General features: G+C 38.6%; 2 protein-coding genes across 2 annotated transcripts; both read right to left on the reverse strand.

Moving 5' to 3' along the window:
* Window positions 1-229: 229 nt before the first annotated feature.
* LOC128740304 (cullin-associated NEDD8-dissociated protein 1) lies at window positions 230-9462 on the reverse strand. Its single transcript, XM_053835843.1, has 9 exons — window positions 9233-9462; window positions 4755-4924; window positions 4188-4691; window positions 3962-4124; window positions 3643-3901; window positions 2161-3556; window positions 1185-2074; window positions 984-1130; window positions 230-924 (listed from the first exon to the last, which is right to left on the reverse strand). The coding sequence occupies exons 1-9, from the start codon at window positions 9266-9268 to the stop codon at window positions 785-787; spliced, it is 3705 nt and encodes a 1234-aa protein (XP_053691818.1). The 5' UTR covers window positions 9269-9462; the 3' UTR covers window positions 230-784.
* A 4336-nt stretch (window positions 9463-13798) lies between these two features.
* LOC128741894 (Golgi phosphoprotein 3 homolog sauron) lies at window positions 13799-19687 on the reverse strand. The gene is made up of 4 exons (XM_053837998.1): window positions 19244-19687; window positions 15686-15932; window positions 15439-15614; window positions 13799-15124 (listed from the first exon to the last, which is right to left on the reverse strand). Exons 1-4 carry the CDS (start codon window positions 19457-19459, stop codon window positions 14876-14878), a joined length of 888 nt encoding a protein of 295 aa, XP_053693973.1. The 5' UTR covers window positions 19460-19687; the 3' UTR covers window positions 13799-14875.
* Between the last annotated feature and the right edge of the window lie 7013 nt (window positions 19688-26700).

A 26700-nucleotide genomic window follows, 5' to 3' on the forward strand; every position in this document is an offset into this window, starting at 1 on the left:
CAACCGGACGCTTAGATGAATATTTCTACAGTATTTTACACTAATTGAACTTAGAAACGAAAAATAATTTGATTTTGATCAAAAAAAATTAATCAATTTACGTGCATTCTTTTTTTGACCCAATTTTCATTTTCAATTAGATCGGTAAAATCCGTTGCCATAAAAGTAAAGTTATTATAATAAAAGATAAAAGTGAAAAAAGACTCCGCTATTTACTAATAATCGGTGTTTATTCACTGGTTACTTTAAACAGTAATCTCTCGTCGTTTTGTATGCTTTCAATTAAACATTAAATTCAGAAATTGAGGGATGGAAATTAATTTACAACGCGCTTGTATTTTCAGAGTCCAGCGACCGTGTACTTGCGGTCTCTGAATATATGTATTATTTTTCGTGTGATAGAGCTTGGCATGATTTATTTAAATGTTTTAATTTGTAAGACCAATCCGTTTTGATTGTTTGTGTGGTAGGTCGTAGCTAAACTTTCACTCACATTAAATGCATCAAATAAATGTATGTTAACATATTTTTTCCTCAAACTTCCAGAACGTTACATTGTGTGTGCTGAGCTTGCTCATTGCGCATAATGATGCAACGCGCATGCGACGGATAAGGCTAACTCTAAGCATATCACACCTTGAATTGTTTATAACCGTTTTTTACATTTAAGATTAGGAAGTCTATGCATTTAACCGAATCGAAATATTCTCAATGAGCAACGTCTTTACCATACTTTGCGTTTTTTGAACCAATAACTCGAAACGACCGCAAATCCGCGTTCCACCTAGCTCTGGTCCATCGAAAGACTATCTGAATTATTGTTGGTCAAAACAGAGGAATCCTTTTGAACCGATTCAAATAATGGTTGCAATTCTGAAGAACTACGAATCAGTGACAGAAATTCTGCCAAATGTTGATTTTTGTCTAAAACGGATTAAATTAAAAAAAAACATTGAAACAAAACTCACAGTTCAACAACATACCTGCTTTGGGAATCTGCAGCAAAGCTGCCACGGCTCGCAGGGCAGATCGTTTCAGTTCATCTTGTTTCTCGTACTCCTGTTTGACAGAGTTAGCTTTTACTTTAAGGGTACATGTGGCCCGCAGAGGGTCAACAAATTGGTCGAGCTCTAGAAACAATTATTTATAAGTGCACGTCAAAAGAAAGATAACTGAATACTTACTCTGTAGTACAGCAGAAGGACACAAAATAGCAAGTCGAGCTGTCATCAAATATGTCAACATTTTAATATCGTAATGATCTTTCAATCCAGCTTGAACGTGCTCTAAAAATTGCATAATGTCTACTCGATCAAGACCTTGTTCCAGGAGTGTATACATGCACTCAAATGCAGCCTTTCGGATATCCAACCCGTCGTCGACAGTGTGCTTGAAAGGTCCCATTTCGACCTCTCGAATAAGATCTTTCTTTACCTTTGTTTCCGAATACAACTGAGGCAGCAATTCCGGAAGCAGCTCTCGTACCAAACTAGGCTTGTTATGAACTGCGGAATTAAATGCAACTAATGCAACACGACGTACTGCTGGCTCGGGATCCTGCAGCGCAAAAAGGAATTGACCAATACACTGACGCAGCAGAGGATCTATAGATTGTGGCTGATCAGAAATCGTAAATTTAATAGCCGTGACCACGGCTGTACGCATCAAATGACTTTCGCTGCGCAGAGCCAATTGCAGCTGTGGAAGTAGTTCCTCAGGATTGACCAAAACCAATTTACCCAAACATTCAGCCACAACGTTACGAGATCCTTCCTCGGAGCACTCGCAGTGCTTGAATAATTGGGCCCAAATAGATGGGACAGAGGGAAGCAACTGTTCCAGTCCCTGCTTACTAGTAGAAAGTGACGAAATAACCTCTTTCAGCGAATGAAGCAGAAGATATTGCCTCTTTGGCTGAGCTTCAATTTCATTTAAAATGAACGGTAAGTAATGGTTGAGATTTCCAACAGCTATCGCTCCCAGAGCGTGTGAAGCGGCTCCTTTAACATCTTCAGAGGAGGCCGAGAAACAGTTCAAGATGATCTGCGCAAGGGAGTCTATAGAGTTTAGGTTACTGAAACGGAGGAAAAGATATAGCTTGATTTAAGTTTTGAACGGTATGTGTCTAAATCGGAGATTCAGAATTGAAGTTGTACTTACAAGTGCCGTCCGATTTCACCGATGGTCAGTAAATAGAAAACCAGATGAGCGTCACTGCGACGATTTTGTATTTCCCGCAAAAATTCTCGGGCAACTGTAACAGCCTCTGCTGGCACTTGCAATGTTAATGCGGCAATGCATTTGGCAAGCGAATGATAAGCCTGTTTGTGTAGAGTTTGACCCTGTTGTTGGCTATACACTGGATGCATTAACATGTTTAGTAGATGACGATAGCTGAGACCGGGCAAATTAGCCTGTACCAGTGCCTGGAATAAATTCAATGTGCAGTTGAGCGCGGTCCCTTGCAGCAAAGGTGATCGGACCAGGATCATAACTTCCGGCAGAATTTGTTCGTGCACGCCGATTAGTGCTTGTGGTTGCTGCTGAGCAACTGAAGTCAACAATACTAATGAAAGTTGAGCAACATGAAGATCCGATTCGCAGAGTAGTGGCGGAACTTCGGAAACAGCATTTCGCAAGAGTATAGGATCGATAAACTGATTATAATGAGTCACCAAAGTATCGAGTAAAGTGAGAGAGTTAAGTTTCAGAGCCCGCTGATTTTTCCGAAGAAACGATCCCAGCACTGGAATCACTTCGGCGATTATGGGACTTAAATTCACACGCAAAGGTGAAGCAGCAATCATAGTAAGAGCTTTAACTGAGCTTAAACGTGTTACTTCGTTACGTAGTCGTTCCATGAATAAGGGCAAACATGTGTTTAGATCCTGTTGAAGCATATCCCCCATATTAGCAATTATTTGGCCCATGCAGGCAATAGCACGTTCCTTAACTTCTTGGTCTACTTCTGGAGATCGTAACCTTTGCAAGGTACTCGAGTAAAGTGGTTGTATATAAGGCGTAAAATCAAAATCGGTCTGTATGTTCAGAGGTCGAATAACCTTCACAAGCTGTTGCAAGACCATGAGAGCTTCAGTTGCAATTTTGTAGAATGCATCAAAAACAGCGGCTTCTATTAGCGGAACTAAGGTTTTTATGTGAGGATGAAAAACCTGGGGATTATGCCCTGCCAGCATGCAATGCACGAAACCTAATGCATCAATTTTCATGTTTGATGTAGAATTCTTGTCGTTCAATGAATAATGAATGCCGCTCATCAATTGATCGATATGATTGGATAATGCTCCTGGCAAAGCATTCAAAAGTTCACGGAGAAGTAAAAAACAATCTTGACGGGTTTTAACAGACTTCTCACGCATCAAGGGCTGCACCGCTTTTACAATCATTGGCACTTGATCCTGCAGCATACTTATCGAGCTTGGAACCTGTTCCATTGAATCGGGATCATGAGCAATATCATCCCCAATGGGACGAGTAGATTTCAACAAAGCGATGTATGCATGGAAAATATCCGATTTTACGTTTTCTTCGCGCTCTGTAAAAAAATTAATGGACAAAAAGAATAATTTCAATAATTGTTCACAATCCGTTGTTTGCTAACATTAGATTATATGAAGGTACCTTTGAAGCGAGTAATCAATGCTGGCGACAATGTTTTATAGAAATCCTCTAATAGTTCGTGTCTCGTAGAAATAACCGATTCTAAACATTTGGCTGCCGAACGCCGAACCTTCCAGCTCATATCGTCATCGTCACTATACTCCTCACTATCAATATCTTCGTCATCCTCCATGTCCATAGCAACGTTTCCATCGCCATCATCTGCTTCGTAGTTGTAGTTGGGATCATAGGTAATGTACTTCAAACACAATTCCACAATCTGCAAAAATTGCAACACAACATTAATAAACACACAAACAATACGTAATACGCGTAATACCGTAGGGATGTGTGGCAGAATGGCCTCTGGGCAGCGCTGAACAAAAGCCTCACATGCTTGCAGACAAAACTCGCGCAGCTCATCGTCATCTCGGTGGCTGTACTGATTCAACAGGAACATCACCCGCTCGATGTGATTGCAAAGACGGTGACCTGCCTGTCGACTGTAAAAGTGTAAAAAACATTCATTACAATGAATAACACAAAAAATACTTTATTTAACGCACCAAATAGCAGCCAAGCACTGGATATAAGTACGCACCATACCCTCGTTTTGTGGCTTTTCTAATCCATTCAGCAGATGCTCAATCACCTTGTTATAAGCATTATTATTACAAGTTGTTAGTAAATGAGAAAGAGCCACGATCGTGCGCTTGCGAACTGCTTGACGAGCAGATTCCAATTGTGGAACTAACGCCTTTAGTATTAGTTCGTGAAATGGGACCAGCAAATCACCGAATCGAGACAATAAATCAGACAAAATGTCCAGAGCTTCTAGCTGGACCGATACATCCTCCTTTTCGATGGCATTGCTGAGCTTGCCCGTGATTCGTTGACATACGTTTGGAACAAGCGAGTTCGATGATTGCGGCAATTCGGATATAACCGTTTTAAGACCAATGCTTGAGATATCACGGAGCTGTTCGTTGTTCGAAACCATATTTGCACAGAGCGAATCAACAATCGTCTCTACCTGATTCTCCTTAACTTTGTTCACCAAAGGGCCAAGGCTGCATTAAAAATAAAGAATGATTAATGTTTTTGAATGTGATGATCCCCAAAATTATGCCTACCATTTGACAGCCAAATTCTGTACTTCACCGTTTTTGTCCTCCAGCAAGCGAAGAACCATTCGGACAACCTTCTTCTCAGACTCGTCATCCAATTTTATGCTATCTTTTTGCAACTCCGTCATCAGATCATTAGTGGCCATAAAACGAAAATCTTTGTCGTTGGATGTCATCTGTTGATAGAAAACACAAATTTTAATGTATTATTCTCAATTTCAATTCAACAGACTTTAATCGTGCAACAAGAACCGTTTCAATTCGTTTTAGTGCTTCAATCTCCTTTCCTGTCTATGTCCGTTACTTTTTACTGTAGCGACTTCGTCGCTATCAAAACTTATCACCCGCCCTGAATGCCGTACCATACTAAAGATTTGAACCTTTGATTCACTCTTAGAATGTAAGTTCCCACAGCCGAAAGACTTTTTTAATTAAACTTTTAAATAATACTATCGTAAAGACTGTATTTCCGTTTTCTGAATTCCTTTTGCTTGTTTTTTTTTTGCTCATACTGCACCTTTGGCAATGACAGCTACGTTTATTCCCACTCATCACTTAGACTAAATAGCCAGCTTTCGGCCGAGCAGGCCTGTTTTTACTGGAGCGCGTTCGTTGTATTCCGGTTCAAATGGTGGTCCATTGGCATTCACCCCCAGTTTGCTCACTCCGCCTCTGAATCTGCTAACTCCTCCTTTCTTCTAACATCAAGCACCGCAAACATAACAGCTAGTCTCTGGTACACGGCATTCGTCATTTGAATGGCCACTGTCCGTACCTGTCCATTGTGATTCAGCGTACCAATGACACGTTCTTTTGGCAAACAGTTTCTCGGTGAGTTTGGATCGACAATAAGCACGATATCTCCTTCGGTAATCAGTGGGAGTTTCTCATGTCAATTAAAACGCCTAGTGATTTCCGGAAGGTATTCCTGTAGCCATCTAACCCAGAATTCGTTTGCAAAATTTTGGGACAGGTTTCGCATGACGGATTGGATGATTCGTTCCCAGCTTCCACCCATGTGAGGAGCCGGTGGTGGATTGAGATACCAGGATGTACTTGAAGATACGAACTCTTGCACCATTCTGTTTTGGTTGGACTGCTTGCAATGCTTGTTTCAATTCACGTTCAGAGCCAATGAAGTTAGTGCCGCTGTCGCTATAAAAACTGGCAATCCACGGCGCGCAATAGAGTTCCTTATAGTCATTATACAGACTCGTGATCATCGAGCTAGCTACTTCCAAATATACAGCGCGAATACACAGGCATGTAAAATATTTTTTACAAACTGTACGCTTCGACAAAGTTGCCCCACATCAAGCGATTGACAGGGAAGTTAAAGTGCGCTTACGGTTCGGACGTCTTCGAAATGGAAACGTTTTCCTTTTCGTCCGGAGATGTCCAGTGTAACTTTGCGTAAAGCAACTAAGATACTATAGAACTTAATTTTCTTCCTAACTATAAGGACTACATTGGTACTTTTCGAATATTATACAAAAAAGTAAAGCCGTGGGCTTACCGTCATTAGACATTACCGTTCATAACATCGACAGACTTCGTAGCCGACTGTTAGAGTACAGAAAAATTACGGGGCCAGTGTAACGATCCTAGTGACTCTATCTAGCAAGCACCGCCTAGCCGAGATTCGAACATACGACGACTGGCTTGTTAGACCAGCATCGTACCTCGAAGCTATAACAGTGCGGTTTTTGGTTATTATACACTCAATACAATTACATTACATTTAAAATTTATCCATGCGAAAGGCGATTCATTGAAAATCAAATTAAGCGGACACGATTCGAATACAGATATCTTGATATAAATAAATAAATAAATAAATAAGACAATGATCAATTTTTTTTTATTAATTGTCCAGTAGCGTAAGATATAAATCTTAAAAAAAATTGCTACCTCCGATTACCCAGTTACAAATTACAAGTTACAGTTACAGTTACAAATACAATGTTGATACTTAATTAATTACATAATAATACAACAGTGGTGACGAATTCCAATTAACCACACCTCGAACGAACAATGAATTAGCGTACGTTGTTGTACTATTGGCTGGCACAATCAGGCTTTGTAAGCGGCGCCCACGAGTTTGGGTAAGCTTTTGATGAAGAGTACTAGGTGACTGTGTTTTCGTCAGATTCCTCAGGAAAACGCACGACCGATAGGCGTAAAAACATTGTAGAGGGTATCCAATCAGGTTCTGCTGGAGGTGTCTCACATGGTCGAAGCCACTCAGTCTGTACACAAATCTCACGCAGCAGTTTAGTGCGACCCGCAGTTGATTCAGGGAGCTTACACTAGGGCGAATGTGAAGAACATCGCCAAACAGAAAATGCGACAGGATAAGCGATTTAAAGAGCAACAGTTTGGTGGCAGTCGGTGCGAAGGGAGTACAGAAGTAAAGCGTTCGTAGACTAGCAGAAATCTTTCCGTACATGCTGTGCTAACAGACCATCCCACTATAAATCATTTTGGAAGATAAATCCTAGGTTGCTAGCACTTTCTGACCATTCGATACTTTGACCAGCCAATACAAGTCCAGGTGCTGGCAAAACAGTGCCTCCGGTTCTGCGACGTCGATTTGTGATTAATAGAGCTTTACTCTTTGCAAGATACACAAGACGCTCATTCCGTCGTGACCAATCCTCAACTCGTTCAAGATCAGCATTCACCTTTCTAACTAATTCGCGCGAACAAGGACCTGGCATATCGACGTTAAGCTGCACTTCGTCGGCATAAATTTGAATTGAACAGTACTTTATCACCGTCAGCAGATCTGAACGGCACGTTCATACTCGTGAGCAGCGGTCCCCACAAAATACTGTCTGTTGTCTTCCAAGTAAATACGATCTCATCTGACTCACGACAATGGAGGAAAAATTGAACTGAGCACTCGCAGCTTTGTCAGTAGTTTACTGTGTGGAATTGTACCAAAAGCGTTTGAGAAGTCGAGCAACAGCAATATACCGGAACCTTTTTTTATGGACAATGGATGCTAAGTCGTCGTACACTCGAAGAGTTGCGGTTTTGATGCTATGTCCTCATAAGTAGCTTCGTAACAGAAGGGGGAGCTGACTGGCAAGGAACCGACAGTATGTCCCGCCATAACTCCGGAACGTCTGGACAGTTCTTCATCAAACGTCTTTTATCAGACACATGTTTTTCGACATAAAAGAATCAGTGCAGGGGGGTTGAATAAGAGGGAGATGGTCTCTTCAAAGGGTGAGAAAAGTTCAAATGAGTAAAGGGGTGCGTTTCTCTTGCATTGGAACATCTGGATTACATTTGGAGCAGTTGTACAAGTGGCTGGTTTTATGCAAGGGGGAATAGGGTGATCAGTAACAAGGAGGTTCAAAAACGTTCAACTTTGTCTCGCTTTATAGGGATTTTCGAAAAGAAGCCAGATTTACAAGTGGCTAGGGGACAACAGGAGAGAAACTGACAAAGGGAGTAGACACATTTAAACCAAGAAAAACAATTTGTTTCTTGGATTATAAAACTGTTTTTTACAATAACAGATGTCCAAGTGACTGAGAGACAAAGGGGACCAAGTAGGATTGGGTAATCAGCAGTTAAAAATAAATAAAAAATATTTTATACTTCATAATTCCAACATCCGGAAGAAAATTCACGAAACTCATTATTTTTTGACGTTCCAAGGTACGACCCCCCTAAACCATACCGTACAGAATAGTTTTGACGCAGAATTTATTCTGAATGCATGGTGTAAGATATAAAGTAAGCTCTCGAAGAATAAAATCAATGTTGTCAAAATAGGGTTTGATTGAGAGAGAGAAATGCCAAGAACTTAAAAGGAATAAATCAATAAGAATTCAGATTTATATCGAGAAAACATTCAAGATCAAAGCCAAACGTTCGCAATTAGGCATTCCGTGATGATCAATTGCTTGTGTGTCAAGCTAAAAAATCTATAACATCCTTTAAGAACCCACGTTACTTTATTAAAATTATTTTTAAGTACAGAAACTTACACTTGACAAAAATTTAACTCTGAGATTAATATTTGCTGTTTGTTGCGAGCTATCTAGGTACTTAGGTTGCCTTTGTAACAAAACAAGTTTTAATAGAAACAAAACTTCAAACATTGACCAACGATTGCAGGCCAATTGATATTTATTAGAAACTTAAAAAAAATAAAATAGCAAAGTTCTTTTGCTCAATAATCATAACTTGTAGCATTTCCACTACCTACTTGCGTTTAGACAGAATGGTTAGCGTTCCGACGTTACTGTATGTATTTATAGGTAAGTAGGTATACATACATAATTCAACTCGAAAAAAATTTTCTTTTGAGTGTTGCTTTTTTATTCAAAATAAAATGGGACAATCTTATCACTATAGAAATACTAAAAATTTCTTTCGCAGAAACCGTTTTCATATTATGTACAATTCATCACGCTAGCTGACGAGGGGAAATTACGACAAAAATAATTTATATGCCTGCGTACCTTTTCCAACAAATTTGCGATTTGGTAGGACGCCATGGCGCTGGATTTTTCAGTGGTCTACGATTTGTTTGAACGAAACTTTCGGTGCACAGCACAACGAAGAAAATAACTTCTGTTGTTTTTGAAAAAGAACTTCCTTTTAAAATTCGTAAGAACTTTTGCACTTTCCACAACACTTTACTCAGTTGACGTTCCGACCAAAAATGCGATGAAAAGGCGAATTTTGCTAACCGTGAAATATCGTGCACCGGTCACCTACACATACGCACACAGAGGTACAGCACCAACCAGGGGCATGGTGTGATGCAATTTCTTTCTCATGTAGGAGCTGTAGGAGTGAAGGAAAACATCTTTCAGATGCGGTTCTCGTGTCAGGCGGGTAAGAAAAATTTTCATGCGAATTTTTATAAGAAGTAGGAATTCCAAAATTAATAATTTGATATGAGTGGAACATCGAAACTATAGATGGTATGGAATTAGACATCCACAATTGTAACAACCAGGCCCTGGGTGATAACACCATGAATTTACAAATCACAGGTTGCCAGTTTCCCATTATTTTGTGCGGATTATCTGACAGCACCAAACTTTGACCAAGGGGTTTCTTTCTGCTGCATTTTTCAGGGTCTGGCTAACGTCCTTTGTATCCGGAGGTATCGATGTCAAAATACCCAAACTATCAATATCCTCGATATTAGGTCAACAAGTTATCGAATATCGCCACAAGTATCGCACATCCCTAGTGATAGTCAACCGAAAACGACCAACCAAACTGCTATCGATCGAGTCGACTATTACACGTGTTTAGTGAAAAATGTAAGTTTTGATTTTTAACTTCGAAATTGTTTTTAATTCAAAATTATTTTCTCCGCAGTTATATGTCATTATCACGTAACAAATAAGAGCATTACAGATTCGAATCAATGGAAGGGATATCTCACCATTCTGGTAACGCCAAATTTCGGAAAACCATCGAATTTACAAGGTCAGCACGTTACACAGAAATAGTGGAACACAATGACGCGGTTCTGACACATGCGGCCAAAGAACGTGACGCAATTGACCATTTTTCGAAGAGTCTGGCCATAATGGATTCTAGCATGGATAACTTGCAAGAAACTACACACGACGATAAACATCAGTTCAATGAGGCTTGTCGTAAAATTGCAAAACCGTATTTCAAACGCGTGAAGCAGCTGAAAGTAAGCCTTGAAGGAAAATCTATCATTAAAAAATTCAAAGCGTTAGAGAATAACTTGGCCGCCAGTAAGGATTTGATTCATTCGAGTCTTTTGGGGACTATAGAAGCTAGTTATCAGAAGCAGAAAAGGCGACAGGAGATTCTATCTGAGCTGATAAAACCGTTTTCTAACTGATACGAGAGTTTTTCCGATATCCGATTGCAAATATTGTTAGAAGTTACTTCAGATAAAACACGTAAGACCTTTTTCTTTATAAATTTATCGGTATTTAAGGTTGCCGATTTCATTCCACTAATGTATTTGCCTTTTGGACTGTAATCATTTAATCAAATCAAAATGATATTAAAAACATGACTTCATTATAATATATACACTTAAATGTGTTTACCTTCAAATATGCTACATATACCTAACTAAAACTTGGTAAAAACTACTCAATGACTTACCGACGATTTAACCTTAAGTTAATATAAAACGATAAAGTTTCGAAGAAACAGTATAACGAATAATTACCAATTTCATTGCTTAGTTTGTATTGTATTTCATTACTTAGTTTGCGTTGCAGGCTACGGGACCTCAGCTACGTAATCCGTAGAAGGCCCGCAGCCGCTATCCGCCTCTACTTTACAACTCACATCGTCACATATCACTGACATACCAAGGTAAATAAATTCATTGACCAGTTCAAAAGTATCGCCATCTATAACCACATAAATTCCAACACTCGAAGGGCTACCGATACCAATGTCGTCCGCGAACCCTAGGAGCATATGAGATTTCGTGATGATGGTACCGCTTCTCTGCCCGCCTGCTCTTCGAATTGCACTTTCCAATGCAATGCAAAGCAAAGCAAAGTCGTGGGCTTAAACCGTCATTAGACATTACCCTTCTTTATCGACAGACTTCGCAGCCGGCTGTTTAGAGTACAGGAAAATTACGGGGCCAGTGTAACGATCCTACTGACTCTATCAAGCAAGCACCGTCTAGCCGAGATTCGAACATGCGACGACTGGCTTGGTAGACCAGCATCGTACCTCGAAGCAATGATGAACAGCTAATTCGATAGTCCGTCGCCTTGCTTCAAACCATATAACGCCACAAACGAGTTCGATGTCTCACTTGCTACCCTGACGCTTGATTTTGAACCATCAAGGATAGTACGAATCAGCCTAATCAATTTCGTTGGAAAACCATGTTCAAGCATAATCTGCCACAGCTCATTTCCTGTAACTGAATCGTACGCCGTTTTGAAGTCTGTAAACAAATGGTGAGTCAGCAAGTTGAATTCCCGGAATTTATCGAGGAATTATCGCAAGGTGAACATTTGGTCCGTCGTGGAGCGTCACTCTTGAAAACCGCACTGGTATTTGCAAACAAAGATTTCCTGCAAGGACCTCAGCATGAGAAACAAGATGCGGGAGAGAATTTTGTATGCATAATTGAGGAGAGTGATGCCACGATAATTACTGCATTGGAGTCGATGGCCCTTTTTGTAAATAAGGCATGTGAGACCTTCCAACCAGTCCGTAGGTATTTCCTCCTCAGTCCGTACGTTTAGTATAATCTGATGAATAACACAATACAACCGTTCGCTCCCGACTTTCAAAAGTTCGGCGAGGATGCCATTTTTCAGCTCTTGCTGCTTTTCTAAGCTCGTCCAGATCCAGAGTTGGTGGACCGATAGCTGATCCAGTATCCTCAATCGTTATTCTGTTTCTGTTAACCGTTCCATCTTGTTCACCATTCAACAATGCATCGAAATGTTGTTTCCAACGCCTAGCCACCTCTGACCTTTCGGTAACCAGGTTCCCCTCCCCTTCGTTGCCCATAACAAGAGTGTGCACGGTCCGGTTCCTGATTCCGTTTATCGTTCTAAAAGAGCTCGTCTCGTGCCTTTGAAAGCATTTTTCTCCGCCTTCACAAGAACGCGATCCCACTGCTGGCGTTTCTTACGACGGTGAAGTCTCTTCGACAGCTCTAGCATCTCGGTATGGTTGTCTGCTCTGGCGTGCCACAGTTGGCCAAACAACTCACTGAAAGTGGCAGCAGCCGCAGTACCCATTACCCAACACTTCACGCGCTATAGTAGTGATCGCATCATGATTGTACTTCTGTGCTCGTTCAGGTTCCCTTCAATTTGTTAACCGATCCGGTATTCCGGTCATCAGTTTTCTAGAATACTCTGCAGCAGCTCCTTCCGCTGATAACCGTTGAATGTCCAGTCGTATCTTCCTAGTTGGTCTCAATTTGAATACGTTTGACTACTAGGCGCGAGTCTTGCTTACTACGAGATAGTGGTCCGAGTCGATTTTTGGTCCATATCTGCGACATCAGAAAAGTATCGACTATCAACCAGAACGTGGTCGATCTGAGAGTAGGCCTCTACATTAGGGAGTTTCCAGGTGTGTTTCCGAATGTTGCCGCCACTGTAATAGATGTGATATTTTAATGACCTTGGGCTTGAGATCATCGTCATGAGCCGCCCCTAACCTGGAGACAGGCGCTCAAGGCTGGCAAAGCTATTCCTTTTGCGAACACTCAGCGGAAGCGAAACATTAGTGCCCATTCCCTGTCGGTATACGACCTTAGTTTCCTCCGAAATTGGTTAATCGATCTCCGCTAAGGTAGCGTCCTATACCGACTGGTACCACGAGGAGGTAAGGATAGTAATTGCTGGATAAAAGGTTGAGGACCACTATGGGGCCTTTTATGCTTACAGGTACGCTTGGCACTGATGGTACGCGTTATCCAGTAATTTAAGCGGTTTTGATTCATGCGGAACGTATCCTTTGTGTAAAAAGTGACTTGAGTGTACTTACTACCACTTACTACTACGGCGCTCATGGAAACTCGTTCTGTTTTTATATTCAACAATCCCCTCAACTTTATCTCAACTATTCACTACCGTCCAATCATTTAACTCCCTATATGACATCAGTCACCAGAGATTATTTGATCAGTATGTGGCAATTTTTTAACAAATCTACTGTCTCATATTGTCCATAACACATAAGGAGCACGAGACACATTCCAGCGCTACGGGACACCATCTCTATTATGCAAATCAGTTGCTATTTCATCAAATCCCTGGCATTCAAGTGCAAGATAATGTCCCCGTTAATCAACGATTTTACAAGGTATATGCCAAAAAATTGGCGAAACACGAAGCAGCTCACACAGTAAAAATGGGTGCTAATTGTGTCCCGAAACGCTGGAATGTGTCAATGATATTCCGTAATTTTTAGTGAGGGATAATTTTAGTATCAAACGCTTTTTTTTTATTTAAATAAAAATCAAATGTTAAAAATTAATCGGATATAAAATGGATGTGATAATGATAATGATAATTGAACTATTTACTTTTATATCGTTAATGTATTTTACATATCATATTTTTGATAACAATAAACTTCCCTTTCAATCTATTTACACTGCATTCCCCTAAACGAGCTATCCTTGATCACTCAATACCGAACGAGTTATGTTATTGCCGTTTGATCAGTGCTACACCATGCAATAACTCTAACTGTATTTGTTAAATAGTGTCATCCTACGATTATGCACTACCTTTTGTTATTCTCCAGGCAATATCAACCAACAGCGTTACATTTTCTTATCTTTCGTAAGATCAGTACGATACGTCCTTGCTGGAATATTGTAATTTTTCCTAGTGATACACCGCAGCAAAGTTTCATTCGTTGCCATCGTGAACTTTCGCATATAAAAATATACACTTATGAACATTGTGACAAAGACAAATCAGCGTGCTAACCCAAAAAAAAAATATAAGCCCTTTCTCTCCTTTACAAGGCAAGTCAATATTTAATAAATTGTGTCAAGTAAAATCCACTTCGCGCTTTACGAATTTAAGAAACAAAACAGGATATGAAATCACAATACTTATAAAGACTGTGAAATTTCCTCTTGGTGAATGCGCTGAACACAGTGATTCAGACCAAATTGAATCTGTTAGCTTCCAATTCCGCTGTGTTCTATAGAAACGTGGATGTATGAGCTTATAACCTATTGAATCATTCTCATAAGCGCAGCTTGTAACGATCGTATCGGTAAAAACATTTTTTATTGTTATTGGATTATTCGCTATAAATAGGTAAAAATAAAATATATTCAATAAGTGATATTACTAGTGCTACTATCTTGCTTGCTCCATGCATGTCTTATAGTTTTCATTGTTTATTCTGTGTGGTTATTCCGATATAAGTGGGTAATTTGGAACTTTCGAGGAAGTGGGAATCAAAAGGAATGCCAGGAACAAGTTCGGAATCGGAAGGAATGCTCTGAGGTTGCACCATAGCTTCAAAGCACTCTAAAACTTGTGTCCTGATGTTCGTATAATTTATCATACTCACATTTCATATCGTAGCATATCCCTTTGCAAGAGCGAAAAGGGACAACGACCGGCAATCTACCTAACTAGGGCTTATTTAGTAAACGCCGCAAACACTGCCCAAATTACTTCATTATTGTTTGATTTGGCAGCTTCCGCTTCAAAGTCTAAGTCCAAAAGTTCCCGAACGCGTCGCATTGCTAGCTCGTAGTCGTCATCGTTTAGTGGGGCAAAGGCATTCTCTAGCACGTCACTCGCGTGAGCGAGAAGGATCAGCGCTAGCATACGCTTATCGATGCGCTGGGGATCATTGACCCATTTTGTTAGCACTGCATCTTGAATCTGAAAATAAATAATTGACTACGCATTAGCTGCTAATCTTTAGACATAGAGAACTCATCAAAAGGTAAAAGTCTTTTCTATCTCAATATTTAATACAACCGTTGAGATTGTTGGCAAATTTGATTGTTGTTTTATTGATTGGATAAAGAAAGAGGTTTTCCAATAAGAATTGTGTCATTTTCATGAGTAAAATACTACTAAATCGAGTAAGAGTTAATTTTGTTATACTAGCCCAGCAAATAACTCTCTCACTCGATTTTGTTTACACTTTGGACATAAACCAAGTGCGTTCAAACAATAATGTTATAATTTACCTTCTTAACTAGCCGGCACTTGATTACGTTATCGTTTAGCGGATGTGTCGTCATGTCAAAAAGGAGGAAATTTTGTTTTTCGGTGGTTAGCACTCCTTTTTCCACCAAATTCTTGGCAAGTCGTTCACGTACGTTCTTTAACTGATAGCGCAACTTAAGTGGATTCCACGTTTCACCTAAGATAGGAAGAAAAAATAGTCAAATTACGACTGAGTGTCAATATTTATGTTTGGCATATCGCACTAACCGCTCAGGTACTCAATCCAATTCTGTATTGTTTCCGGAGGTTCTGTTTCTTTGATGTGTTTTAATGCTTCATCCAATAGAACATCGCCGGTTGGTGTGTCTGATTTCAGGATTATTTTGCGCGTACACAATCCCTTCCGTCGCATTCCAGCCCGTTCAAGTTCGACGCGACCACGTAGACCCAATTCTATCAAAATACAACCGCGCAATCCACTTGATATACAATCATTCCAAAACGATGTATAGCCCTGCAAAAAATATTAATAAAGTGCATGTTATAACATAATAATTTGCATTCAATGTGCTTTTAAGATTAGAATAGAGATTTGAGGAAATTAAAGCAACTCTTTTCGAGATTTCCAAATAAACTAATTCAAAGTATGTAGGTACAAGCTTTGTTTATTGTCCTTTCATTGCAACATATTCTACGAATGATTTAAGTAAGCAAGAGACTGATACCTATTAATCTAATAATTCCCTTTCAAAAATTATTTATATACCATTCGTTCAATGTACGTAAAAATTAATCATCATAAACTAAAGCATACTTTTGTTACATTGCGTCTCTCTTCTAGTAATTCCAAGCCGATTAGCATGCAACGGCTGTTATAGCTGAGTAAGTTCTGTGGATATGTCCATCTGAGATAACGTAAAGCGAAGCGGGTGAATTTTTGCTGAATGACCTCGACACGTTGAATTTCGTTCTGATAATAAGGAGACCAGACGGCAGACGCGTATCCTAGTACATTGTATTCGATATTGAGCAATAGAGAGTTTTCAAGCAGTAGATATCCTTAAACTTTCTCGCGAAACGAAATAAAAGCCTGTGCTATGAAGAAGCTTTTGCCACCACGTATGAAATGTGATCCTTGAATATTAATTTTGCATCGATCAAAATCCCCAAATCCTCAACTGTGGATTCACGCAATAAACGTACGCCTGCCAAAACATAATCACAGTTGAATAGTGAAGGTTTTCGTAGACACATTCAGCGAAAATCGGTTAATTTGACACCATTTAGTGAAGACTTTCAGCTGTTTCTGCAGAAAAGTCATATCTTGTGGTTGCTTTATCTGTTTATGTAAAATGAAATTAACGTATGAGTCTCGGACATTGCAAAATGAAATTAACGTCATATACAGCAGGAATAAAAATGGTCCTAGATAGCTTCCTTATGGAACTTCAGAACAAACTAAATATGGTGAAGAAATTTAATCACCAATTTTCACAGACATGTCTCGACCACATAGGGAAGATTGAAGCCGGAGTGGCAAATGTCCATTCATACCAAATCGATCAAACTTTGTAATTGCAATTTGATGATTCATTTCATCAAATGCTGCAGATAAGTCAGCGTATATCGCGTCCACTTGATGACCATTTTCAATTTGGCGTATTATATACGAAGTGAAACAAGTCAAGTTGGTTGTTGAGATCATTTAGCTATAAATCCGTGCTGATCCGACGAAATGTAATGTTTGTATTTCTGCGCAAGCTCCTGGAGAATAATCAACTCAAACTGTTTATAAGTGGCACTTAATGGGAGCTACACCTCGATAGTTCGAGACTACTCGTTTGCCACCTTTTTTAAAGACAGGAAAACCAGATGACTGTTTCCAGCAATTTGACTGCATGCCAGTTGCCAAAGATAGGTTGAATACGACTGCAAACAGGGTCGCTAGCGTTTCCATACAGCGTCACAGAATGACGGGATACCGTCAGGGTCAGGGCCATATCCCATCGAGGATTTTAGTGTTTTCCAGCTAACGTAACCATATCAACGGAGATAGCAAGCCGCGGCAAAGGTACAGAAAGTCGTGGAACATTTTCGATGGCGACGACTACAATCTTGTTGAAGATCGCAATTACCAGTCTTATGATTCTCGTAGCATTAGTGCGATACTTGCTGTGTTGTCAAAGGGCTGCAGGTTTCGTCGTTTTAAGATACTTGAAATTAGCGTTCGCCCAGGCTGGGTTGGGTGGGCGGTACGCGCTTAGACTTGACGGGGCCCGAACTGACAAATACAAGAATGCTAGAAATCAAACTGTTCATACCGTTGAAATTGGTCTTACTGAAGTCATATGAGAGGCTTTCGGAAGGAACCCGGAAGCGTTGTAGTGGCCTGATCTTTAGTTGCGTAAATAAAGGCATATGATGCCTGCAGATCGAGTGGTATCGGAGCTTCTGTAACCGTACAGTCTACGCACAGCTCATCGCTAACGAAGCACAGATCAAGGGTCTGATGATTCTCGTTTTCAATTCCATTCAAAGTCCAGCGATGCTATATGTATCGATGGACGATCGGGAATAAAGAACCATGGGAATTACGCTACCAAGAGATCGCGCTAAAGCTGAAATAACCCAAAATAACAATTTTATCTCTAGGCTTCAATTGCGACACAACCCAGTTGATAGCTTCAAGATGGTTGTCCATCAGGATTTCGTTGTTGACTCGACCGGGGGAATGTAACCTACGCAGAGATAGAGTCAACAATGGTAATCGCGACCCATAATTATTCAACTGCCGAACTGTTTGGAGGATTAACTTGGATCTTACACTATTATTGGAAGTTATTCTTACTCGAAGCCACTAATACGAACTTAAGAGGGGACCCCACTTTGAAAAAATCGAATTTTGTTTTCGCAAATATTGAAATTGGTGCCAATTATAACATGGTTTGATCACCGAATTCCCTAGCTTGGGTAACGAGGAACGGTACACAACTTCATAAGCGTCGCTTCAATGACTCTTTCTTATTTATTTTCCGCTCTTTCCACTTCACACCTTGTCTCATTCTGTTTGGATACTATGCAACTTCTCTTTTATTACTCTTTTCTACCATCCTCTCCGTCAATTGTAAAAATAAAGTTATAAAAATTACTTATTGGTGTTGACTAAAACGTATAAAACCATATGTAGAAAGAATGCATTCAAATTCTTTCAAAATATATATAAACCCACTTAATAGCATGTATTTTGATATTTATTTACATCGAAACCTATTAACAGGAAAGACGTTCGCTTTCAGTCTTCGATTTGAAAAAATATCTGGATTGAGCCGTTGGACATGAAAAACGGGTATATTTTTAGACTGTTTCTTACCTGGCGCTCACCCAGATTGCATGAAAATCAAAACTTGAGCTTCCTGTTAAAGGCTTAAAGGTTATTTGAAGATATAGCTATCAGTTACTTTACATTTTTATTTATTTCCTAATATGATCATACTATAATTACATTGAGCTTTATTCTGATAATAGTATCATTAATTTATATTACCGTAAAGTATTATCAGTACACACTTGCTATTGAAACACATAGTGTACCGTTTTACTTACGGACCACACATCAGTCAGTAACATCATCATTGGTCAAGCATACGTAAATATTTCTCTGGAACAACACTTACAATCATCGACTTTTGTTCTTTACGAACTGGACTTTTACAGTTTACACCAGACATGTTTTTTCGGAGAATTGTCTCATAATTTATTCTTTTGGACAAACTACACTCACAAGTGCCAAGAATGTGTCATAAGATAAATACGCATACCACCTACCTCCTTATCTTTAAGCCCGAGAAGTAGCACTTCCTCCATCAATGTAAGTCGCGTTTCTTTCGAGTCGCAATCGTCCAGCTCTTCATCCTTATCATTCTTCCCTTCTTGATCGAAATTATTAGTGGACGAACTGCTGCCTCCGTTTCCGCCACTACCACTGTTCGAATCCGTATCACGAGTTTTAACACGTCGGACCAACCCCTCGCTCCGATTCATTTCTGTAGCAATAAATCCCCTTTTTCTTCACTGTTGTTGTTTTTAGCAGGAATTCCAATTATTATTCCGATTCCCGTTCTACCTACACCTTACGAGTGAATAACAGAACACTTGCTACGTAAACGTAATACTTTATTTTATATTGTTATCGATATTTGGAAAGCTTATTCCACCAAATAGACTGTCTTTAACACGGATCAATTTTTCAACTTGACACGACTTACGAAAAAAACATGGCGGAATGTGCAAAAGATCGCTTACAAGAAGACACAAAAGGAAAAAGAAAAAAATAGATACATGAAAACGTCATTGAATTAAAGACATTTTAGAAGAGATTGGCGTATGCCCTATATGAAAAAGTTACACGCTACAGAAAAGTACCCGACAAAATCTATATTGCAAATTGCATCAAAAACGCGAAATGCAAGAAACTTGCAAACATTTTGCAAGCAAAATTCCAGCAGTGAGCCGTCAATTATTCATGTCAATTTATTGGGATTGACACTTGCAATAAGTTGACATAAATATTTGACAGCTCGCTGCTAGCATTTTGCTTGTAAACTGTTTGCAAGATTTTTGCATTTCGCGTTTTTGATGTAATTTGCAATAAAAAAAAATTTGGTTTAAATTATTATTTACATACTCATCCAAGAGGGCTTTTGCCTAAGTGCAAGTGTATTAATGATCTGTGTTAGTGTTGAAGGGAATTGGACATCCCAACGATTAGTGTAGAAATCCAATCAGAGAATGAAATATTCGCTGCTTGCAACTGCCAACTGAATCAAACCACCAAAACAATAACAAAGAACAGGGCACCCAGTTCACACAAGTTCCAGTATATTTAGGGTTACCAGTTGTTCAAATTAAAAACTAACCCCGTTAGTTTGCATGAGGAATTGTTCAAATGAACGGGGGTCCACTGTATTAATTATCTAGATCGAATGTTCGTTATTCTTGCACTTCTCCCTGCAAAAGGGAAAAGGCAGCATTTATTTAAATGTGTTATGAAATATCAGGTAAGTATTTGAGTTTTGTCGTTTTTAGTTTAATCACAGACATACAGACATAACACTCGTTTTCCATTCATCGTACCGATTAAACCGTCAGTTCAAATTTGGGCTTAGTTGGGAATGTCTCCGTTTTGGTCAAAGTGGCGCTTTTTGACGAAAGAAGGGGAATTTCCCATAAAAATTACTTGATAAACATTTTTACCCAGTGCTCGTGGAAAATAAATGACAAAATACCAACGAAAAACGTAAATAAACCAAGGGGTCGGACACTCAGCACATAGTGCCCCGGCACTGCAGAGATATCAAGCGGCACTCCTCTAAAGCCTTATAAAAATAACATTTATAGGGCTTTACACACCTCCGGTTCAATTTTACATATGAAATGGGAGCACTGCCAGTTGTCAAAATCATCTCGCACGGTTGCCAGATCTATCAGATTTTAACGAATTTAACTAATCTTGCAGTTCGGCACTTTCGGTACAGCACCGGCACAGTTCGGCTCGTTTCAAGTCGCCTAACATAAAAACGGCTGTGCCGAGTGACCGACCCCTTGCCCTTTTCTGACTATTTAGACTACATACTGTGATAATCATTTAATGCAACATACCTCATTTTGCACTGTTAATCTGAGTTCAGAGTACTAGAGTAACTTTTAGTTGAATCAATTTATGAGTTTGACTTCTTTTTCCTTCTTGCCCCTCTTTTTCACTTCATTTTCCTTGAGTGAAATCGTGTGCGAGATTCGACTGTGATAATCGTACCGATTAAACCGTCATTTTAAATTTGGGCTTAGTTGGAAATGTCTCCGTTTTGGTCAAATTGGCGCTTTTAACGAAAGATGTGGAATGCCCCGTAAAAAATAATTGCTAGTTCACGGGATACTCCTGTTGCTATTTGATATTTGGGAATGTCGATCATAGCCCGGTCAACCACTCGTGAAATTCCTTTGTAGTTCTTTATACAAAAATAAAACTTTGTGACGATAAATCTTTACGTTTGATTTTCAGTAATATCGATACGAATATTTGAACTTCTTCATAGATCGATACTCGCATTTAAAACATTTTCTTTGTCAGTAATTTGATAAAAATCTTTAAAGATATTACACTAAATTTTGTTCAGTATGAAAGTATCGCAAAAACTTTAATTTTCTTCGCAGATATTTATCTAAAACTACTTCTGTTTTGATATCACTGTATCTTTGAATGGCATCGATGCGTATACATGTGCATATATGATGTATGTTCAACCCGAAATTAACAATATGTTGGCCGAATCATTTGAACTGAGCACTGAACCCAAACATCTTCTGCCAGTTTCGCCAAATTAGTTCCCGACTCTCGTACATAGACGAATTCGCCAATATGTTAATATACATGCATGGGATCCTTTAGAATATGATTGCCATTTTAATCTAAGCTCCCCAAGAGTAGTCGTAGATCTGAGGATTAGTGGTACAGTTTAGAAATTGCATGGGTTCAAAACTTGCCCGAGCCAAAAATAAAAACAAAAAAAATACGTAAAGATTAATAACGAATTGGCGACAGAAATTGATATTTACTTTCGAAGATGACGGTTGATATCGATATTTTGGAGAAGATCTTTATAAAGTAAACTTTAACTTTCTAAGTTTGTAGAAATTTCTTTTAGAAATGGTAACGATCGCCATCGATTTTCTCTATTGGTGTCTTTAAAGACTGATATATCGAAAAACGAAGAAACATGAAGAAATGGTTGCCCGGGAGATGGTGCTATCACAGACAAACAGACATAACACTCATTTTCCATTCTTCGTACCGATTAAACCGTCATTTCAAATTTGGGCTTAGTTGGGAACGTCTCCGTTTTGGTGGCGCTTTTTAACGAAAGGAGGAGAATTCCACATAAAAAATACTTCGAGGGATACCCATGTTGCTATTTGATGTTTGAGAATGTCGATCATAGATGATGCTAGTGTTCAGGCTAAATGTGAGGTACGATAATTTTTGTTGATTTTTCTTTCAAGAGTTATGTCTGTTTGTCTGTGCTAAGGCTGTGAACCAATTCGCGAAATATTTAACTTTTTACACAGAGAACAGATTTACAGGCTCGAAGGAACCCAGGTAACCAATAAGCATTTCCAATGCAATTTAAAAGCAAGCCAATAAGCATTTAAGTTGCCTTAAATACTACTTAAATGCTATTTTGGCAAAATATGCGGCTACTTTACTGCTAGCCCTCTTATAGTGCTAACAATGCTTATTTGCAGCTAGTTACCAACAAGAAGAATTTAAACAGAATTTTGGATGCCAATTTGCAACAGTTATGCAGTCAAAAAGCTGATAAACAACAACTTGCAGTATAAAACGCCAGGGATGCTAATAAACGACTGATTTACTGCTTATTTTAATGCTTATTGATTACCTGGGAAGTAATCGATTTTTTGTGTGTAAAATCTGTCGGTAGCGCCCTCCAGAAATAGTTTGCCAAACGCATCAAAAAATATCCATGTACCTTTATCAATATTTCTTTGTGCTGGAGTTACATAGCAGCGATGGCAGCGACATCAAGATTTAGTTTGCCACTTACTGCTCGAGGGGTGCTTTATTGAAGGATTACTCGTATATTACATAAAAACCTTTTACACACTTTTTGGCGATTACCTGGTAGTCTGTTCTCTGTGCTTTTTAGTTAAAATTTGACACTTCGATAGTTATTTCTCGTCGAAAGGTTAAAATCAGTTCAGAATGCGAACCATTTCATATTTGATAGATTGATACACGGAGCGAAAAAACTCCAGTTTGTTTCTAACCAAATTATCGACCTTTTCGCGTGCCTAATGGCGGCTAGTTAAAGCCCTATAAAGATATACATTTATAGGGCTTCACGGCTAAAATAACATGCTTTTGGCAACTCTGCTTACGTCAAGTTGACATTTTCCCCTTTGTAAAACCACAGACAAACAGACATAACACTCGTTTTCCATTCATCGTACCGATAAAACCGTCATTTCAAATTTGGGCTTAGTTGGGAATGTCTCCGTTTTGATCAAAGTGGCGCTTTTTGACGAAAGAAGGGGAATTCCCCAAAAAAAATACTTACTACTTCGAGGGACACTCATATTGCTATTTGATATTTGGGAATGTCGATCATAGATGGTGCTAGTGTTCAGGTTAAATGTGAGGTACGATAATTTTTGTTGATTTTTCTTCCAAGAGTTATGTCTGTTTGTCTGTGGTAAAACTGTCAAGCATACGTTAGCAAAGTTGCCAAAAGCATTTAAATATTTTCCAAAAGTTGTGCCCACTAGCCGCCATTAAGCACGCGAAAAGGTGGATAGTTGCTTAAAGCCTAAATAAATTTTTTTTAAAACAGCCTAAAAATTTTGTTGTTTCAAAACGAAATTCTATTTGAATTAAGAAAATAACAGTTTTGAATTAAATGTGAAGCATTTTCAAATTTGAATTTAACATTGATATAATAATAAACATTTTCATTTCAATCATACATTTCTGTTTGAAACAATGCACTATGGGCAAAAAGGAACCAAAAAACGGACACAATCAAGATACGTCCTGCAGACTAATAGAATATAGGTGATCTTATGTAAAATTTTCCGGAGAATCGCGTGGTGCCAACCCCATTCCTGTATATCATCGGCAGGTGCCCCGTTTTGCTCATTTTCCCCTATTTTCCTTTGAGAAAATAAAACTTTAAAACATAATTTTATGTAAAGAAATCCGTTGAATAGAATCGCCATCGAACTGTTAAATTTTAACCAAAAAGTTAAAAATTTCCTGAAATGGTTCACAGCCTTTGAGTGCTGGAGAGAAATAAGTTGCATATGAGCTATATTGCCATAGCTGCTGAGCAAGAGAAACGTATTAAGTTTTTTTTGCTTTTTTTCAATTTGCCCGTGGCCCGTTCAATATAGCCAGTAGCGTTTCTAGGGTTAACAAGGGGGAGATATATAAAGGGGTGTATCCTAAGGGGGCATACCTTTTTGATCATTTAACAAAAGTAACCATTACTTCGGTCAAGAACCCGCGGCCGCAGAACATGTGGCCTATCCCACCCCCCGCCCCCTCCTTAAAACTGGCAGTTTATACACAGTATAATATATTCGTCTTATATTAGAGTGTTTATTCAAAGTATCTGAAATTTCCACACACTTAGAAAAAAGCATCGAATTCGGTAAAATTTTACCGAAATCTAAACAGCTGAACGTTCGGTAAAATTTTTTATGTTACCAAACGTTGCTAAAGATCAGTAAACGTCGATATGCACGATCGAAATTTTTACCGAACGTTCAGCTGTTTAAATTTCGGTAAAATTTGCCGAACTGTTTGAGTGTGCAGAGAAAAAGTAAAAATTTGTTTAAATTATTTAGCAGACCTATGATGCTGTTTGCTCCAAAATGGATGATGCAATCGTGAGAACGTGAGTATACTGACGTACCCAGATAACACAAAACCGTAATAGAAAGTTCACATTAAATCGTTTTCATGTCAATTTCACATTGGAATTGTATAATGATTAGAGTATGTCAAATCGAAGTGAACAATAAGTTGTTTTGCAGTCGAGCGTGTCTTCATGACTGTGAATTATAGAGCAGTATAGACGATTGAATTATTTGATTATATCTTAATCATATATTTAGGAGTATTTAGTTGCGTGTTATAAAAACTAGGCAAAATAGAATTACAAATAATTGTCAAAATTTTCGCACGTAAATCGCCTCCACTTTGGTACATATATGTTCTCCCAAGTAACACTTGCAACATGTTTTTTAGAAAAATATTCAGAAAACAGTTGCATTTAAATTATAAATAAGTTGCAAGGAAAACAAGATGTTATAAAAATGTTTTATTTCTAACGCCGATGTTTTCAGCCAGAATGACAGGTTAAAGTTGCATTTCGGTTGTAAAGCTAAGTTTTTATTGAACATTTACAACTGAGTATTCGCGACTACGAAGTAAAAGAGATTTCTAAGTATGTTCGCACTCACACGAAACCCCATGCCGAATTGTCAAAACTTGCGTGAAAACAAAAGCAAAAATACTTCCTTCTCTTTTTTTCTCACACAAAAATCAAACCAATATCAGCAACTTCGTAGTGGCGAATTGCCGGCATTGAACAGCGGCGAAGCGATGACAATGAGTACAGCACAGATCCATAACTTTGACACATTTTCGCAACATTGCAATATTTTATTGAGCTTAAATGCTCCAATTTATGAGTATTCTGGGTATTTTTTGAGCGCAATTTAAGTTCTTTCACAAATAAAAATTAAGTGTGAATCAGTTGTAAGTTAACGCGAAACAAAATGCATACAGTAAAGCTTTTTATTGGTTTCGAATTTTTCGGTTATCGGTGTGCTCATTTGAACGCAATCTTGTATAAACATGGCCGATGACTGCGCCAAAATATAATGTTATAGATCATTATTTTTGTGTCGTAGAATGATTTTATATATACAAGGGACATATAACATAATTAATATAAAATATCCCACCGGTTTTCGAAGAAATTAGCATGTTTTGTGAGATTGTCATAAAATGATATTTATTTCGATTCCACTCGACTTTTGCTTATAAAAGTAAATCTTGAGCGCATCGATTTTTCGGAAGTAGCATGGCAAAGTTCACGATAAAAATTGCATTTTAGTTTGGGTTATTTGAAGGCTACAATGTTGCTTTAAGTGATTGATGAATTACCGAAATATAACTTTAGCCATTTTATCTTGCGAAAAATGTCTGTCATTATTTGCTTGTAAATGTAAATATAACTTCAGAGAAATATCAGAAAAAAAATTCCTGTCAACAGCGCGATTAAGCTTTTCAGTTGGTAGTACAAAAACCATGCAACGCATAGGCGTCACTTTGAAATATTTCACATACATGTTACATTTTAGCTCGTTTCTTGCGCTGTTTCAGTATTAATCCGGTCGTAATTAAGTATATGGAAACGAAAGGTTAGCAATTCGATTTGTTTTAAATCCGTTGTCAATTCTTATTTAAAACCAAGTGTGTTACTTGGGCTTATATGTCAAAATTTTCGCACGTAAATCGCCTCCACTTTGGTACATATATGTTCTTATATGTCAAAATTTTCGCACGTAAATCGCCTCCACTTTGGTACATATATGTTCTTATATGGCGTGAAATATAACTTTTTCGTTCAGATATGATTTCGTATATCTCAGTTGCAATCGAGATATACAAACCAAATGGTTTACTGGGTATTTTTGTT

The sequence above is a fragment of the Sabethes cyaneus genome, chromosome 3 (genome assembly GCF_943734655.1).
Source record: "Sabethes cyaneus chromosome 3, idSabCyanKW18_F2, whole genome shotgun sequence".
In the NCBI taxonomy this organism is placed as follows: Eukaryota; Metazoa; Arthropoda; class Insecta; order Diptera; family Culicidae; genus Sabethes; species Sabethes cyaneus.